At 53.5% G+C, this 15,512-nt stretch overlaps 1 protein-coding gene across 2 annotated transcripts in view; it reads left to right on the plus strand.

Moving 5' to 3' along the window:
• KCTD5 (potassium channel tetramerization domain containing 5) overlaps nucleotides 1–14,755 on the plus strand; it is a 33,877-nt gene extending 19,122 nt beyond the window's left edge. Inside the window, exons 3-7 of one of the 2 annotated variants that reach the window (XM_006100936.3) lie at nucleotides 1,123–1,214; nucleotides 2,444–2,539; nucleotides 5,938–6,063; nucleotides 9,273–9,331; nucleotides 13,015–14,755. In XM_006100936.3, the coding sequence (XP_006100998.1) occupies nucleotides 1,123–1,214; nucleotides 2,444–2,539; nucleotides 5,938–6,063; nucleotides 9,273–9,317 (359 nt within the window). In that variant the 3' untranslated portion in view covers nucleotides 9,318–9,331; nucleotides 13,015–14,755. The remainder of the gene's footprint in view (nucleotides 1–1,122; nucleotides 1,215–2,443; nucleotides 2,540–5,937; nucleotides 6,064–9,272; nucleotides 9,332–13,014) is intronic. The other variant, XM_006100937.3, reaches the window with a different exon arrangement.
• Nucleotides 14,756–15,512: the final 757 nt, after the last annotated feature.

The raw sequence follows: 15,512 nt of genomic DNA on the forward strand, positions 1-15,512 counted from the left end.
ACCAAGCACTGCCAGTTGGCCTCGCTCACCTGCTTTCCTACTGGACTGAGACAGTGTTTTCAGGAGCAACACCCATGTGAACACCATTTCCTGGTGTTGCCCTTCCGAGTATAGTGCATGGAGTGTCCAGGTGGAAGAAAGATGTGCCCTTTAGGCCCAAGCACTTGTCCTAAAGCTTCCGGTGCTCATTTGTAATGCCCTTCAGTCCCCACCCATGGATCTGAAGAGAGGAGTTGACAGTTGCCTTAAGTCATCCTGAGAAGAAACAAACTAGATTTTGCCTCTCTTTGGGTGGCTACTGCCTGCCCCAACCTTCACCCTCTGTCGTCTCACCTGGGGACCTTGTTAGGAGGCAGCCTGAGTGGGTCTGGCAGCTGTAGTCCACAGCTCTGAGCTCCTGGTGTTGCCAGTGGGAACTGTACCGTGAAGAGTGAGGTCTAGCCAGATGACCAGGCTCACTCTGAACCTTCTGGAATACCCATGAGGAATCCCTGAAGCAGAGCCTCTCTAATTTGTTTTTTAGAATTCTTAGAGATTTCAAGTCCCTAAATGAGGTACATTACAAATGGCCATCTTTGGGGGAAAAAGAAGTTCCTAAATTGGAAAAAGAGTCCTAGAGTGAAGAGCTATGCCCTCAACCAGCCACAGTCTAACACTTGAATAGGAAACTGATGTGCTGAATGACTCAGAGACCTGCACAAGGCCGCCTGGCCAGGCCTGAGCCTCTCACGGAGGGGAGGAGAGAGTTGGCCAGCCCAGAGAGACAGATGCAGGCTGTGGAGGGAAAGATGCCTGTGTTCCATCCCACATGCCCAGCGTGGAGCTCGCAGTCCACACTCGTGGACCTGTGTGTGAACCAGCTGTATCTGAGTTCTGCACCCAGCAGGTCACGTGGAGGGATTCATGCAGAAGTATGTTCAGTAAACACATCATTCTCCATGTGAGCCTACTGCGCCAAGTCCTGGGGAGCCCTACTGAGAGCCAACAATGTCTGCGTGGTGACTTTTGGGTGTTAGGTTGGGGGCTGAGGAGCCTTTAGTGGTCAGGCATAGGCCACAGGTCCATAGTGAAATGTTTCTTTTTTGATTTGGTGAAAATTATAGTTATTTTTCTTTATTCCAGGAGTGTTGGAGGAAGCGGAATTTTACAATATCACCTCACTAATAAAACTTGTAAAGGACAAAATTAGAGAACGAGACAGCAAAACATCACAGGTGAGATCAGTGACGAATGTGCTGGAAGCTTCCGAGGCCTGGTGCAAATGTGGAGCTTCCTCCCCTCCCTCCTCCTCATGAGGCCTTGAGATCTGGCTCTCTTATCTTGATGACCGTCTTCCTCTGTAAATGTTCTAGTGCCTGATGGCACCATGGCAGGCATGAAGGGTAAACTCATCTAGCCCCGTCCAGCCTCTCCTCTGGACGCCCACCCCAGTGTCTCTGCTCACTCCCCCTCAGGCTTCCCTGTTCCTCACCACCTCCTCCCCCTCCCTGGACTTTCCTCCACCATCCAGCAGCCCCACTTAATGAGCTGTGTGACCTGGACCAGTACAAACTGTATGCCTCAGTCTTCCCTTGCAGAGTGGCATAGTGGAGGCCTAGGAGCCCCTTGTCACAGGGCCGATGTGCGGATTAGAGGGCTCAGGTGAGGTAGTACTCCAGTGTCACTCACTGTTTCACAAATTAAAGCAGTGTACTTTAGGCTGTGACCCTGTCACTTGAGTGTCACTAGTGTGAGTCACTGGTTTAACATCACAGAACAGCTTAGCCCTCTACGGCCCCTTCCCCTTGGCTACACACGTGTTGTGTGTGGTGGCCGCCGCCTCCTGCTAGAGTAGCAGCTCCATGAGAGCAGACCCCCTCAGGGGCTCCCAGAAATGCCTGGAACAGAGCTCAGAGAAGGTTGGATGGTGGCCTGCTCAAAAGATATGTCCATGTTTTGGAAGCCAGTTCAGTCCAAGCCAGTTCATGTCTGAGCTGCGGTGCGTGAATGAAAGCTTTGCTAGGAGCAGGGGCCGGGCTGGTCTCGCATTGCTTTCAGGCCTTCCCATCAGTCCCTCCCCAGCTGGTGGGCTCAGGGACTTGGTGTGGTTCCCTGTAGAACAAAGATGGACATCCTCGTGCTTTCACATCTAGACACAGGTGCTCTGGCATTTTAGGAACGTGACTCATTTTACTTTGGAATGTCGCAACTGAAATATATTTGGAGGCAGACAAGGAAGAAGGAAACGGCAGCTGTCCCAGCCTGTTTGTCTTGTTTCGGTGTATGTGTTTGGGGCCACTTCAAGGCATCATGACCTGAGCCTGAGAGGTGGAAAGAAATGTCAGCCTCACCGGGTCTCCTGTTGGGCTGTCTCCAGAATCAGCAACCGGGCAAGATTGCTGGGCTGGGGCAGGAGCAGCAGGGCATGTGGAGCCTGTCTCACCTGTGGCCCTTGTTCTTGCAGGTGCCAGTGAAGCATGTTTACCGTGTACTTCAGTGTCAGGAGGAGGAGCTCACGCAGATGGTGTCCACCATGTCCGATGGCTGGAAGTTTGAACAGGTGAAGCGCACATGCATACCCCCTCCCCCCCACCTGGATTGATGTCAGCCTGTTAATTACAGTGACCCCACCTGGGTCCTCAGGGTTGTTGGCCCCAGGGACCGTAAATAATAAGGCATTGGGCACCTATGATTCTGGAAATGTGGTTTACTGGCCCCTCTCGAAAACAGCCTGTGCCTCGTTGTTTTGGTAGGGAGGGTGGAGTTGTTCTTAGAGTGCCTCTGCCCCACCCCCTCATTCATTCTGCAGCTATTCTTGCTCTAGATCATTTTTTTGGGAGGACTGTTCTCTGAGCTTCTGTCTTGTGTCTAATGTGTGTGTGGTTGACATTCTGGCCACATCCTGGCCTGGCCCAACCTCCCTGTCCCACCTCATGTCCACCAGGCCCCTCCTGTGCTGGCTGAGCAGATGGTGCCTCAGGCTCCTTTGTGCTGGAGGTGGCACCGATGGCCTTCCTGGTGGGACTGCTTTTCAAACCCTCCAGCCCCTTTCCTGCCCTTGATTGGAAAGATGCTGAGGATGCTGGCCTGGCTGTGTCCCTCCACTTTCCTCAACTCTGCTCTTGCCACACACAGGCTGGGACTGATGTGCTGAATGCTGGGTCCTCTCTCCCGCTCTCTGTCCCTCCCTGCACCTCTGTATGCTGCTCTCGCCCCATGCAGCTGCACTCAGGACCTGTGGCCTCAGAACACACCAAGGGTGCTCTCTGAGTGGCCAGCACCTTTCCTATCAGCTCAGTGTTGCTATTCCACTTTTTTAGGCAGAGGCTCTGAGGTTTGGGCTTGTGACCCTGTTTGACCCCCAGCCCAGGGTACTGGTTGTGACCCTGTGACCCTAGCCCTACGTAGTGACTGCCCTGATCACGAGGCCCCCTCTGGCCTCTTGGATTTTCCTCTGTTGATAGCTGCCATCTGGGGCAAGTGCTCTGCAGAGAGAGTGTGAGAAATTACATGGTCACCCCAGCATCCCTCCTAATTAAGTCTACCCCTATTCTTTGGGTCTTTTGAAATAATGGATTGCATTGTAAGTGCTTGGAGTCCCCTTAAGACGTCACTAAAGATAAGTGCAACCAGCATTTGTGTCCCTCCCTACACCCTGGGACCAGCCACCAGGGCTGCTCTGTGTGTTCCTGCTCTGATGGTTTTTTGTTTTTTTAAAAATATATTTTATTGATTTTTTACAGAGAGGAGGGGAAAGGGATAGAGAGAAACATCGATAAGAGAGAAACATCGATCAGCTGCCTCTTGCACGCCCCCTACTGGGGATGTGCCCGCAACCAAGGTACATGCCCTTGACCAGAATTGAACCTGGGACCCTTGAGTTCGCAGGCCGATGCTCTATCCACTGAGCCAAACCAGTTAGGGCAGCTCTGATGGTTTTGCAGCTTGTCCTGCCCTGCCCTTGCCCTGGGGAATCCAGGCAGGGTCCTGTGGTCTGCATGTGTTTCTTATGCTCTGGACTCACTCAGGAGTCTCCCACTGCCCCTCCTGTTGCCTCTTGGCATGCTGCCTGGACAAGGGCCGTGGAGGTGGGAGCTGCAATCATCAGTTCAGGATCTGTGAACTGGGTCACCCTCAAGGAGAGCTAAGTCCTCTGTGATTCCTGCTGGAGGGAGAGTGCACCTCCGGCCTTTTGCATGGACATCTTCCTCCCCATGATCAGCTTAGGGACTTTGTCCTTAGCTCCTCTGAGTGGATCCTAAATCCATTGAAAAGAGCAGGGTCCTCTCTTTTCATCAAGTCTTAATTCCCTTTGCCTAGTTTGTTCCTTGAGGACATTGTTCATGCCAGTAAAATCCCAGAACCAGAGTCATGTTTATTTAATGAGAGACGCTCTACTCGCAGAAGCAGGAGCTGGACCTGCTGCAGGGGACGTGGGGCGGATCACCTAGTGGTCAGTAACGAGGCCAAAACAAGGTTCTGAGTGAGGTTTGGAAGAGGCTTGCATGCTTCGTGGAAACATGGCCTCCAGGCAGACCCGGTTATAGGGGACTGCACACCACTGCCCATTCTGCATCCAGGGCCAGGCACCACTGTGGTCCAAAGGTGGCAGGGCCCATCTCCTGAGGGGCGATTGTGAACCTGGAACAGACTTCTAGAAACACAGGGAGAGCGTGTCCCCCCTTTTCCATGGGCCTCCTGTGCTTTCCCCTCCTCTGATCACACTGGCCTTACCTCTCTGAACGTCCCTCACTTGCACCCACCACTCCCATCTCATCCTTCCCACATCCTTGCACTTAGAGCTGCCTCACATCTCTGGCCTCTCCTATGCGTACAGATTCATATGTAGGGAGGCCAGAGATTGAGGGGCCTTCCAGGTGTTTGTTAGCTCTATAATTATGCTACTGATGGTCTTATTACAATTGTAGTGGTTTTCCTTTGGTTAATTTTACATTTAAAAGCACAGGTAGCCCTGGGGTAGGCTGGAGCAGGCAGGTTGACCCTTGGCGCCTGTATGGCGGTGGTAGTGACCTGGAAGCCCACGAAGATGTGGACTCACACAGAGTGAGACTGAGACATGAAAAGCCACAGCTTCCTAGCATCATCTTTGAGATTCAGGCAGCTCTATCCTCTGCGGCCCTCCTCTGCCAGCCTTTCCTCCTGCCACCAGAGTATAAGCCTTCTCGGTTAATAGCCCCTGGGGAGGAAGGTTCCATCCTGGCTTCTCCTGGGGAGGCCCAGTGACCACTCGAGAACAAGCAGACTGGGAGCTTGTCCTCGTGTGCATGTGTTTGTTCTCACATATGTGCTTTGGGCCTGTGTTAAGGGAGCATCTGGTGTGCTAAATGCCCCAATTCTACTGCCTGCTCTAACATGACACCCCCATCTTGCAATCCTTCACACTGTGCTCCCCTCTCCCTGGGGTTAGGCAGCATCTCCTGTGGGCCCAGAAACCCTGAAATTGTTGTGTGTTTTTAAAAATATATATTTTTATTGATTTCAGAGAGGAAGGAAGAGGGAGAGAGAGATAGAAACATCAATGATGAGAGAAAATCATGGATTGGCTGCCTCCTGCAAGTCCCCCACTGGGCATGTGCCCTTGACCGGAATCGAACCTGGGACCCTTCAGTCCTCAGGCCGATGCTCTATCCACTGAGCCAAAGCGGCCAGGCCCTGAAATTGTTGACCATCCTGCAGAGAAGGCCTGTCCTGCATGAGGGTTACGCGTGTGGTGGATATGGGCATGTATGTGCCCAAATATGGATGTGTCAGGACTTCATTTTTCATAATCTCATTAAAAATCTCTTGGCTGAAACCTGTCCTGTAATCTGCCCTAGTGTTGACTATCTTTGCCACGGGTTTTCACACGTTGGTGCTTCCTTCCTGGTGGGTGGGCTGGTCTTGAGCCTGGCGCGTATGTGGGTCTGCCCACATCACACCTGTCTTCTCTCCTCGCAGCTGGTCAGCATTGGCTCCTCCTACAACTATGGGAGTGAAGACCAGGCCGAGTTCCTCTGTGTGGTCTCCAAGGAGCTGCACAACTCCCCGTACGGCACTACCAGTGAGCCCAGCGAGAAAGCCAAGGTGAGTAATGGTGGGCCAGCAGGCAGGCAGCAGCCCTGGGTACTCTGGCCTCCTGCCAGTGGAGGGGGCTTGTGTGGGCAGAAGGCACCCTTTGTAGGGTTGGTTTTCCCTTCAAGCGTTATAGTTCCTTGCTGTTCTCATTGCCCTCCCTGCGATGCAGGCTTCCTGGCACTCGCTCACCTGGGCTGCTTGTTCATTATCCTGTAATTCTCGCATGAGTGTCATAGGCACAGTCCTGTAATGGAGGACGTATACGCCGTAGGATGTGGTGGGTCAAGAGGTCTTTGGACACAGGCTTCCCCACAGGGTGAGCCCCTGCGGCTTTCACAACCCACACTCTCCGCCGACTTGCTCCTGGAAGTGTGTGGCTGTGCTTTAAGTGACGCCACCATTTGTGGGCTGTTTTCCTGGAGATTTGGGACCAGGAGATTTGGGACCAGGAGGCTTCCGGGTGGGGCCCGAGTGGCACCTGCCCTGGCCACATCCATCCTGAATTGGGAGTTGAGTTTGGTTTGTAAAAGAAGTGGATCCTGCGGGTTCTGTTATTTTAGAGTCCATGGAGTATTGTCTCAGCCTGGCCCTGGCCAGTACCTATATAAACTGGCACCACTCCCTACTGGGTACCGGCTTTTCTGTCTCTTGGGCAGGGCAGTGCAGCCAGGGCCAAAGTGGAACTGCCATGTCATTTGCTTCCAAGTTAGCCTTGTGGCAGGGAGCAGCAGCTGGCCTTCCCCAGAGGTGGAAAAAACTAGTGGCATCTCCTCTGGGTTTGTTTCTGAGGTCAGGGATTGCAAGACAGACGGAACCTAGCGTTGGCCCCGACTGGCTGTAGACCTTTGAACCAGGTGGTAGCCAGACAGTCCTACAGCCAACCTCGGGAGGAGAGGTAGGGAAGAGGGTGGCGGGGGGGTGGGGTGGGGGCGTCTAAGCAGCCTTAGCAGAGCCCAGGAGGTGGGGGCAGGCTCTGTGGCAGCCCCGGTGAAGGCTCAGGGTGTTGTCTGCCAAAGGGCATTTTGAGTGAGTTTAGGAATAGTCCAGAGCCAGAAGGATTAAAAAAAAAGTGTTTTTATTGATTTCAGAGTGGAAGGGGGGAGAGAGAGAGAGAGAGAGAGAGAGAGAGAAATGAACATCAATGATGAGAGAGAATCATCAATCGGCTGCCTCCTGCACGCTCCCCACTGGGGATCGAACCTGCAACCCAGGCATGTGCCCTTGACCGGAATCGAACCCGGGACCCTTCAGTCTGCAGGCTGATGCTCTATCCACTGAGCCAAACCGGCCAGGGCTAGAACCAGAAGGATTTTAACTGATCACATTAACCCGGGGCTCCCAGGGCTTTTTCAGACTGGCTGGCCACCACCTGCTCAGAACCACCCCTGTGAACCTTTTAGGGTCTTTCTTGGAGGTGTGGGCTTGGCAACTAACAGCAGAGTCACTGACTGCTGGCCCTCCACCGGCTCCAGGCAGCATTCTTACCATCGTAAAAAATATATTTTATTGATTTTTTACAGAGAGGAAGGGAGAGAGATAGACTATCAGAAACATCGATGAGAGAGAAACATCGACCAGCTGCCTCCTGCACATCTCCCACTGGGGATGTGCCCGCAACCCAGGTACATGCCCTTGACCGGAATCGAACCTGGGACCCTTCAGTCCGCAGGCCGACGCTCTATCCACTGAGCCAAACCGGTTTCGGCTCCAGGCAGCATTCTTACCATCGTAAGATTGTCCATGCCAGGGTCCACCGAGTCCTCAAGTCCCCACCCTGCCCTTCTGCAGTGCTTGCGGCTAAGTGTTCAGGTGTGGGCTGTCCTGCTGCTGCCCAGGACAGGACAGCGTGGGGGATGGTGCAATTTCCCTACACATGCAGGCACGCCAGGGATGGAGGAGTCACGGAGCCAGGTCCTGGGGACGTACCTCCCACAGAATCAGGGGTGGAGGTGAACCCACCTCCCTGCGATCCCCCAGCCTCATGAGAAGGCACATCTCTCTCTGAGCAATTGCAGGACTCATAAGTTGTTTATTTTTAGAAGCTTTTATTTCTGAACTTGACAAGTTTTCATGGCCGAGCTCAGCAGGGCAGCCACCCATCCTCATTTCCTTTAGGTGGTTTTTCAGCTGCAGAAGAATGTGTCTGTGCTATGAGGGAGCTCCTGGCATAACCCCAAATTTGTCATTGAAAATGCGGCCCTATTTCTCTCTCTAAAAATACCTGGCTCTGAAGTGTGGTGGCCACAGTGACTTCTAAATGGGGGCAGTGGCAGGAGTTCCCGAGGATGTGGCGCGGTTGGGTCCTCTGGAAAGCCATGGAAAACCATTGGGGCTGGATTGGGGACGGTGCTTTGGGGACACCCACGTGCGGCCTGGTTGTAGCAGTGCTGCACGTCCTGAGGGTAGTGAATGTCACTACTGCGGTCTTACCTGTTCACCAGATGAGAGCCTGCAGCTCGTAATAGCCTCCCTTGTCAAGGTGGCAGTTGCCGGAAAGAGCAGGTGGGGATGGGGCATCCCATCAAGGGGAATGGCCCACACAAGTGCTACCAAACCCACCACCAGCTGCAAGTTCAGGGGCTTCCCAACCCTGCAGAGAAGCCCCTGCTTTGATTCCATGTTTTGCCAGAAGTATTCACAGAACTCACTGCTGTTATGCTCACGGTGACGATTTATTACAGGAAGTACAGAGGGAGGATTCAGATGTACCAGGATGCTCTCTTAGCCTCTAAGTCCAGAGAGTTTACTGGGCTTGGTCCCACAGACATGATTGATTGATGATTAATCACCCACATACCTGACTGCAATCTCCAGCCTCCTGGCCGATTGATCCTGCCTCCCATCACGTTGTCAGACTGTCCAAGTGTAACCAGGAACCGAGTGCAAAGCCCAGACCTCGGTTAGGGCAAGGTTCAGTTCTTCACTACGAAGGGGGAAGGACTACTCGGGCACTTTGGGAATGCCAGGGCCCAGGGACGATGGGGCAAGGGAGATGCTTGAGCCCCGTGTTCCTCCATGGTGTGATCTGGTCGTGTACGTTTGGGGCCCAGCCCCCCAAGATGAGGCTTGGTCTGTGAAACAATGGGAGTTCCTGGCCCTGAGCATCCATGGTCCCTGAGGACTCTCTGGGCCGGCTTCCCGCTGCTGGCCCCTGCTTTGCCCTGCACTGATGGTGTCCTCTCTTCTTCTCCCTTGCCGCATGCTGTGTGCCGAGCCAGAGTGATGACGAGGAGACGGGTCACGATGGGAATGACTCAGATTAAGTGTAAATGTCCTGGTGAGCTCTGCCGCCCTTGCAATGGACCCCGTACCTCAGTTTCCTTGACCCAGCCCCTCCTCTGCTGTGTCTGTCTCATGCCTGTAGTTGACAGAGAACTTTCCACACTAGTTGCCAGTTGCGTAGACCTGCAGTAGAGCTGGCCTGCCTGGCAGTGGGCTGTCTGTCCCTGTAGGACGCCTGTCTGGGTGAGACTGAGACCTTCGCTGGGGGGCCTGAGAAGGGTGTCAGGCCTCCTCACCAGGCTGCCAGCCTTCCCACCCTGTTGCTGGGCCATGGGGGCCGAAGAGGGGGGCTGTCATGCAGAAGGTGGACTCTGATCCTGAAGCCAAAGTCCGGAGTGCCTCTACTCCCAGGTGCCTCGGCAAAGGATGCTGGTGGAGAGTGTGTGGGTCCTCTTCCGTGTGCCTCCTTAGGCCCCAGCGGCTCCTCACTGCTTTGCCACCTCCCAGCCTCTCTCATTGCCTGAGATTCATAGGCCCAGCCGGTTCCAGAACCCATCTTTGTTCTCTGTTAGCAGGAACCACCTGGCCTACTCCCTTGTCTTGCACACAGGAAGTCGAAGCCCAGAGAGGGCAGGTTGAAGGTGGGTGAGCCAGGCATCATCCTGGGGTCCCCTTCTCCCACCAGGGACCCCCTTGTAGACTGAGCCCTGCAGGTTGGGACCCTCAGCCTTTGTCCTGAGAGGAGCTCAGAAAGGCAGGAGGCACTGAGAGGCCAACCCTCTGGCCATGAGAAACTTAGACTGGGGGCTTTTTTTACACTTTCAGTGGTTGGTGGTTTTTTGTTGTTTTTTTTTTTGGTGGGGGGTGATTATATAACTACATAACATCCTCCATTTTGCCCTTTGACCCATAAATCCTAAAATATTTACTTATATGATTACATGACTCTTTAAGAAAATGTTTGCTTAGCACAGGTCTAGACCCGTGGCTGGCAAACTGCGGCTCGCGAGCCACATGCGGCTCTTTGGCCCCTTGAGTGTGGCTCTTCCTAAGCCTTAGGAGTACCCTAGTTAAGTTAATAACAATGTACCTACCTATATAGCTTAAGTTTAAAAAATTTGGCTCTCAAAAGAAATTTCAATCGTTGTACTGTTGATATTTGGCTCTGTTGACTAATGAGTTTGCCGACCCAGGACATGCAGCATAAGCTCCATCTATCTTCTCAAACTCTCTAGCAGCCACATTAGGAAGAATGTGAAATTGATGCTAGTGCCCCTTTTTTTTGTTTGTTTTGTTTTTGTTAATCCTTACCTGGGGGTATTTGGATATTTTTCCATTGATTTTTAGAGAGAGGAAGGGATGGGGAGAGACAGAGAGAGAAATATTGATGTGAGAAAGACACACCCATTGGTTGCCTCCTGCACATGCCCTGACCAGGGCCAGGGATCGAGCCTGCAGCTGAGGTACATGCCCTTGACTGGAATTGAACCTGGGACCCTTCAGTCCATAGGCCAATGCTCTATCTACTGAGTTAAACCGGCAAGGGCTATGCTAATACTCTTAATTCAGTGCATGCAAAAGGTATTTTAATTTGAACCTAAAAAATCATTGGGATACTTTATGCTTCTCACTTCAAAGTCTCTGAAATCAGGTGTATAGTATGCCTTTGTGGCCCTTCTCAGTTTGGGGCCACATCTTAGTTGGCTCAGCAGCATATGGACAGCAGGTCCTAGACTTTGGCCTGATGGTGACCACTGATGGGAACTGTGATAGGAACCTGGCGAGGCTTTAGGGGAGCTTGGGGGAGCTGTACCTACTGGTTAGCTGCCAGGAACTGGCACTGGGCCTACACTGGAGAGGGACAAGGGGACTTCTTTCAGCTCCCCTTCTCAGTTATTGATTTTGCATCTGCTGGCTGGAGCTGCTGTGGTGGCCCTCATTAAGGTCTGGGCTGTGGGTGTGGGCTGATCACAGAGCAGCCCTGGAGCTGCCCTAGCCTCCGGATCTGCCTAGGCCTGCCTGAGGGGTGCTGCTCGTGGTGCATGGCCTGCCCTGGTCCCTGAGGGGGGTGGCCCAGGTAAGAGCTGTGTCCAGGGCAGACAGGGCTATGACTGTCACAGGTCCTCGGAGGAGGGGTCTTCTGTCCTCGTTAGGAGATAGTTGTTGGGGCTCCTGCTCTGGCAAGGCAGCCCTTCCTGTATTGTCATGTTGCTCTCAGGCCACGTTCCGGTTATGTGGGCCTCATCATGTGTGTGGGCCTCATTGTTTTCACCACTTAGTCCTGCGAATTCAGTCACTCCCTCTACTCTGCTGGGCTCCCACAAAGTGAGGGCAGCTCTGTACTTCCTGGGGCCCTGCCAGCCCTAGCTTTCCCTGCAAACAGCAAAGATAAAGAGTCGCAGCCTGGGGCTGTGACTGGCACCTGGGGGCAGGAGGGACTTGCAGGGGCTGATCTGGGCCTTTGCTCCCCCAGCACAGCGGAAGGTGTGCCTTGCATGGGCTGTCTGCAGCCCCAGAGCTCTCAGACTCAGGGGGCCCAGACCTGTGGACCAGCAGGGGTGGAGGGGTATGAGACAGCTGGAGCAACTCCCAAGAATTTGTGCCCTTTCTTGAGTCATTCAGATGAGCCTAGATGACTGAGGGACTGTGCCTACTAGGGGCGGTGCCCTGGCTGGTGAGTTGGGGGCCAGCAGACACTCAGTGTGAGCCTGAGGATTTTGCCTCTTCCCTACAGGGTCTTGCTGGGGGGCAGTGAACCTCACTCTGGCCAGAGCATCCGTGTGGGTCTGGGCCTGGCACAAGCAGAACTGGCTCCCTCCCAGGGCATATCCCCGTGTTGTGCCTGGGCCCCAGGGCTCAGAAGCACACAGTGTCCTCGAAGCCATATCTCTCAGCTCTGAAATTCAAGTGCAGAATGCCCTGGGCGGCTCGCTCTTACACTGCTGATGCGATCCCAGGGAGGGTCATCTTACAGCATTGGCCTTGGCTAGGCTGGGCTAGGCTGGGACTTGTGGCCTATCTGTCCTGGTTACCTGATGCTTAGCAGCCATACTTGATGTATGGAAACAATATTTGCCAGCCCTGAAGCCCCCACCTAGGGGACACAGGGTGGTTCCAGCTCCTCCACCGGTGTGGGGTTCAACTCCATAGGCATTTGCCAGTGCACAGGTGTGTCCCCAGGTGGCTCCAGGCCTTGAGGAGCTCCCCAGCCCGATTTGGAAGTGGATGGGATGCACAATTGATCCCAGTGGTGAGGGAAGGGCTGGGTGGGGTGGACGGCTGCTCCGGCCCTGAAATGCCAAGGAAGAGTGGGAGGGAGAGAGGCGGCTGTTGGCAGTCCATGGGGCCTGCTAAGGAGCTGTCCCCCCTCCAGCCATGCCTGTGTCCCTCAGCTCCTGGAGGAAGCCCAGGGAGGCACCTGGTGGAGGCGGGAGCGTGCCTTTCTGATGTCAGGTTGGGATGGAGGGTTGAGAGAGTTGGAGGGGCCAGCCCCTCGTGTAGGCCAGGAGGTATGCAAGCCAGGCCCCTACATCGAGGGTCAGCTGGGCTGAGCCCCAGCCTATTCTCAGACCTTAGCTGTGGTACTGGCTTCCTCCGGCCCCTGAGCCGAGCCGTCTGTAGGCTGATTGGGGTCTGTGGGCTCCACTTCCTGAAGCAGGGCACTTGGTTCCAGGGCTGCGTGTTCCCACCTCCCTGTGCAAAACCCAAGTCCTCATTCTCTGCATTTGGCATTTTCAGATTTTGCAAGAACGAGGTTCAAGGATGTGAGGAGCACAATGTTGACAGCTGATGAAACGTTTTACTTTTCCCAAGATGAAATGAACCGCCATGTCGAGGAAGCTTGGCTGTGAGAAGAAACCTGCTTTTGACAATTTTCTATAGAGATCTGGGTGTGAATCCTTTTTTGCCTCTGAGGTGGGTGGTGAGAGACGTGACCAGCTGTCCAAGTCCGGGCATCCCCCACTAGGAGGAGGTGTGCCGGCCAGGCGGGCGTTGCTATGGGAGCCTTCGCTCGGTTTTTCCAAGTGCCACACAGGCCCGAGGAAGGATGCTCCTGACCGACCCCTTTAATCACCGAAGATCATTTAGAGGACAGCGTTCTTGGTGCTACATAAACAGTCTGTAACGGAGCCTGGGCCTTGCTGGTAGGAAGTGGTCACAGTGCTGTGGCCCCAGGCTCTGGGTGTCCGCTGGTCACCCCACCGCACCAGGCCCTGGTTCTCGGGTCAGAGTCATGCCCAGGTGTGACTGGTTCTCACAGCCTTGGGCAGCTTTTGACAGAGGCGGCCTCTGTATGTTCACTACTTCCTGGACCCCCACCCTAAGGCTGGGCCTCCTTCAGAGCCATGTTCCCCTGGCCTGACCTGGCCTGGAACAGTCAAGTCTTCTTCACTTGTATTTTCCAGGCAAGAGACCTTTGCATCTCTTATTTCCAGTGTGGATAGACTTCCCAATGTTTTTACTTTTTAGAAATGCCTAAAAGTGTTGCTGCATTTTGGATTGATCTGTTAAGTCCTTTAAAGGGAGGTAGAAATTTTGTTCCTCCCACCCATGGGCTCTTGGAGGAGCTGGCGCTCGTCAGTGCCTTTGTCTCGCCTGGGATGGAGGTCAGGCGGGAGGCCTGTCCACCTGGCTTCCGGAGCTGAAACTCCGGGTCACGTTGAAAATTGGATGTTTACAGCGCATCACACATATTTCTCTTTCTTGCCGGCTCTTTCATTTTCTTTGTATAACTATGCAGTTCTCTCTGATATTTCTGGGATGTTTGAGACTCCACACATGGGCTCTGCCCACCTTACATGACATTGGAACTACTAGGATTCCTTTAAAACCTGCTGTCCACACGCTTTGAGAACAGACCTTTCTGAGCTGGTCGTGGAAACTGTTAGAGTCTGGGGGACCTGGCTCGGACAAGCAGCTCTCTGCTTCCTGACCTACGGCTTCCCCCGGGAGCTGTGCACACTGACACCGGGGCTGCTGACATGCCGGCAGAGTCTGGCACGTCTAGTTTCAATGCTTCCGGAGGCATCTCACCTGTGCCCTCTTCTTCTTTGCCAATAAATAACCTGATTAACCAAGTTCTCCAGCACCTAGGACTTACCTACTCCTTTTTGTAAGGTCTGTTGTATGTTGTTAAATGTTTGGCTTCAACCATTTATAGCAACCTTTCTATAGGGCCTATTTAGCCCCTGGTGACCCGTTTTCCTCATGGAGCCTTGGGAGGAGGGCGGCCTTTGTGGGCTTCAGGGTATACCTGTGGGGCACTGCTGGCCGCTTATTGTTGTTTAATTTGTGACCTTGACATTCTAGATAGGCTTTTTTTTTTTAATTTAAAGATAGTAAGACCTAATTCACTAAAATTTATTCTAAGGGGATATTTATACTTTTATACTTTTTTAGGTATCCGTATTTTATCAGCTGACAGTTTAATGCCTAAGTTTCCCCTGAAAATAGCAAATAAAATTGTGTATTTATGAATGAGCAGAGCAACTGTTAATATCTTAAAATGCATGGAAAAGCTCTTGGCGACACTGGGCATGGTTAGTGGCCAGGGAGGAGCTGGGCCGTCCACCTGTCTGTTACTGACCAGCCTGGGGATTGGCTAGGGGGTGAGTGCAGCACATGTCGGGGGACAAGATCATCTTTGAGTGACTTATTTTAAAGCACTGATGCCTCATCAAGTTTAGTGTGCCCACCTGTCTTGTCTCTTACTCTGGCCAGAAACACCAGCTTCAGATTCCTTCACGTCCTTGGGCACTGCGAGCCTCCCACCCCCGATGCCACCCTCCCCGCAGTCGCTCTGGCTCCCACTGGTGGCCGCTGTGTGATAGCTCCTGAGATGCTCTCCACGCTTTAGGGAAATTCCTGTTCCTGTGTCCCCTGGAGAGCTCTGGCTCGCTGAGGCTGGCTAGGATGTCCTCGATCATCAGGTTTTGGAGTCTCCGGCAATCCACACCTCCAGCCTCTCGGGAGTGTCTGTCTTGTTTCCAGGTGTGGGGCCCCTGGCCAGGCTGGGTGGGGACCTGTTCTGCCTGCCCAGGCTGGGGGTAGGAACTGCCTGCCTGGGGGCTGGGCTCGTCCATAGCTCCGTGTACAGCCCGGGCACATGGCAAAGGACTCCAAGTTCTGCTCTGAGGAGTTTGCTTTCTGAACAGACTAAACTTGGCATCACCCAGCTCCCTGATGTCAACAGAAAACCTGCACATGCCTCTAGTTCCCTCTGCCAGGCGGGTACT

The sequence above is a fragment of the Myotis lucifugus genome, unplaced genomic scaffold (genome assembly GCF_000147115.1).
Source record: "Myotis lucifugus unplaced genomic scaffold, Myoluc2.0 scaffold_332, whole genome shotgun sequence".
NCBI lineage: Eukaryota > Metazoa > Chordata > Mammalia > Chiroptera > Vespertilionidae > Myotis > Myotis lucifugus.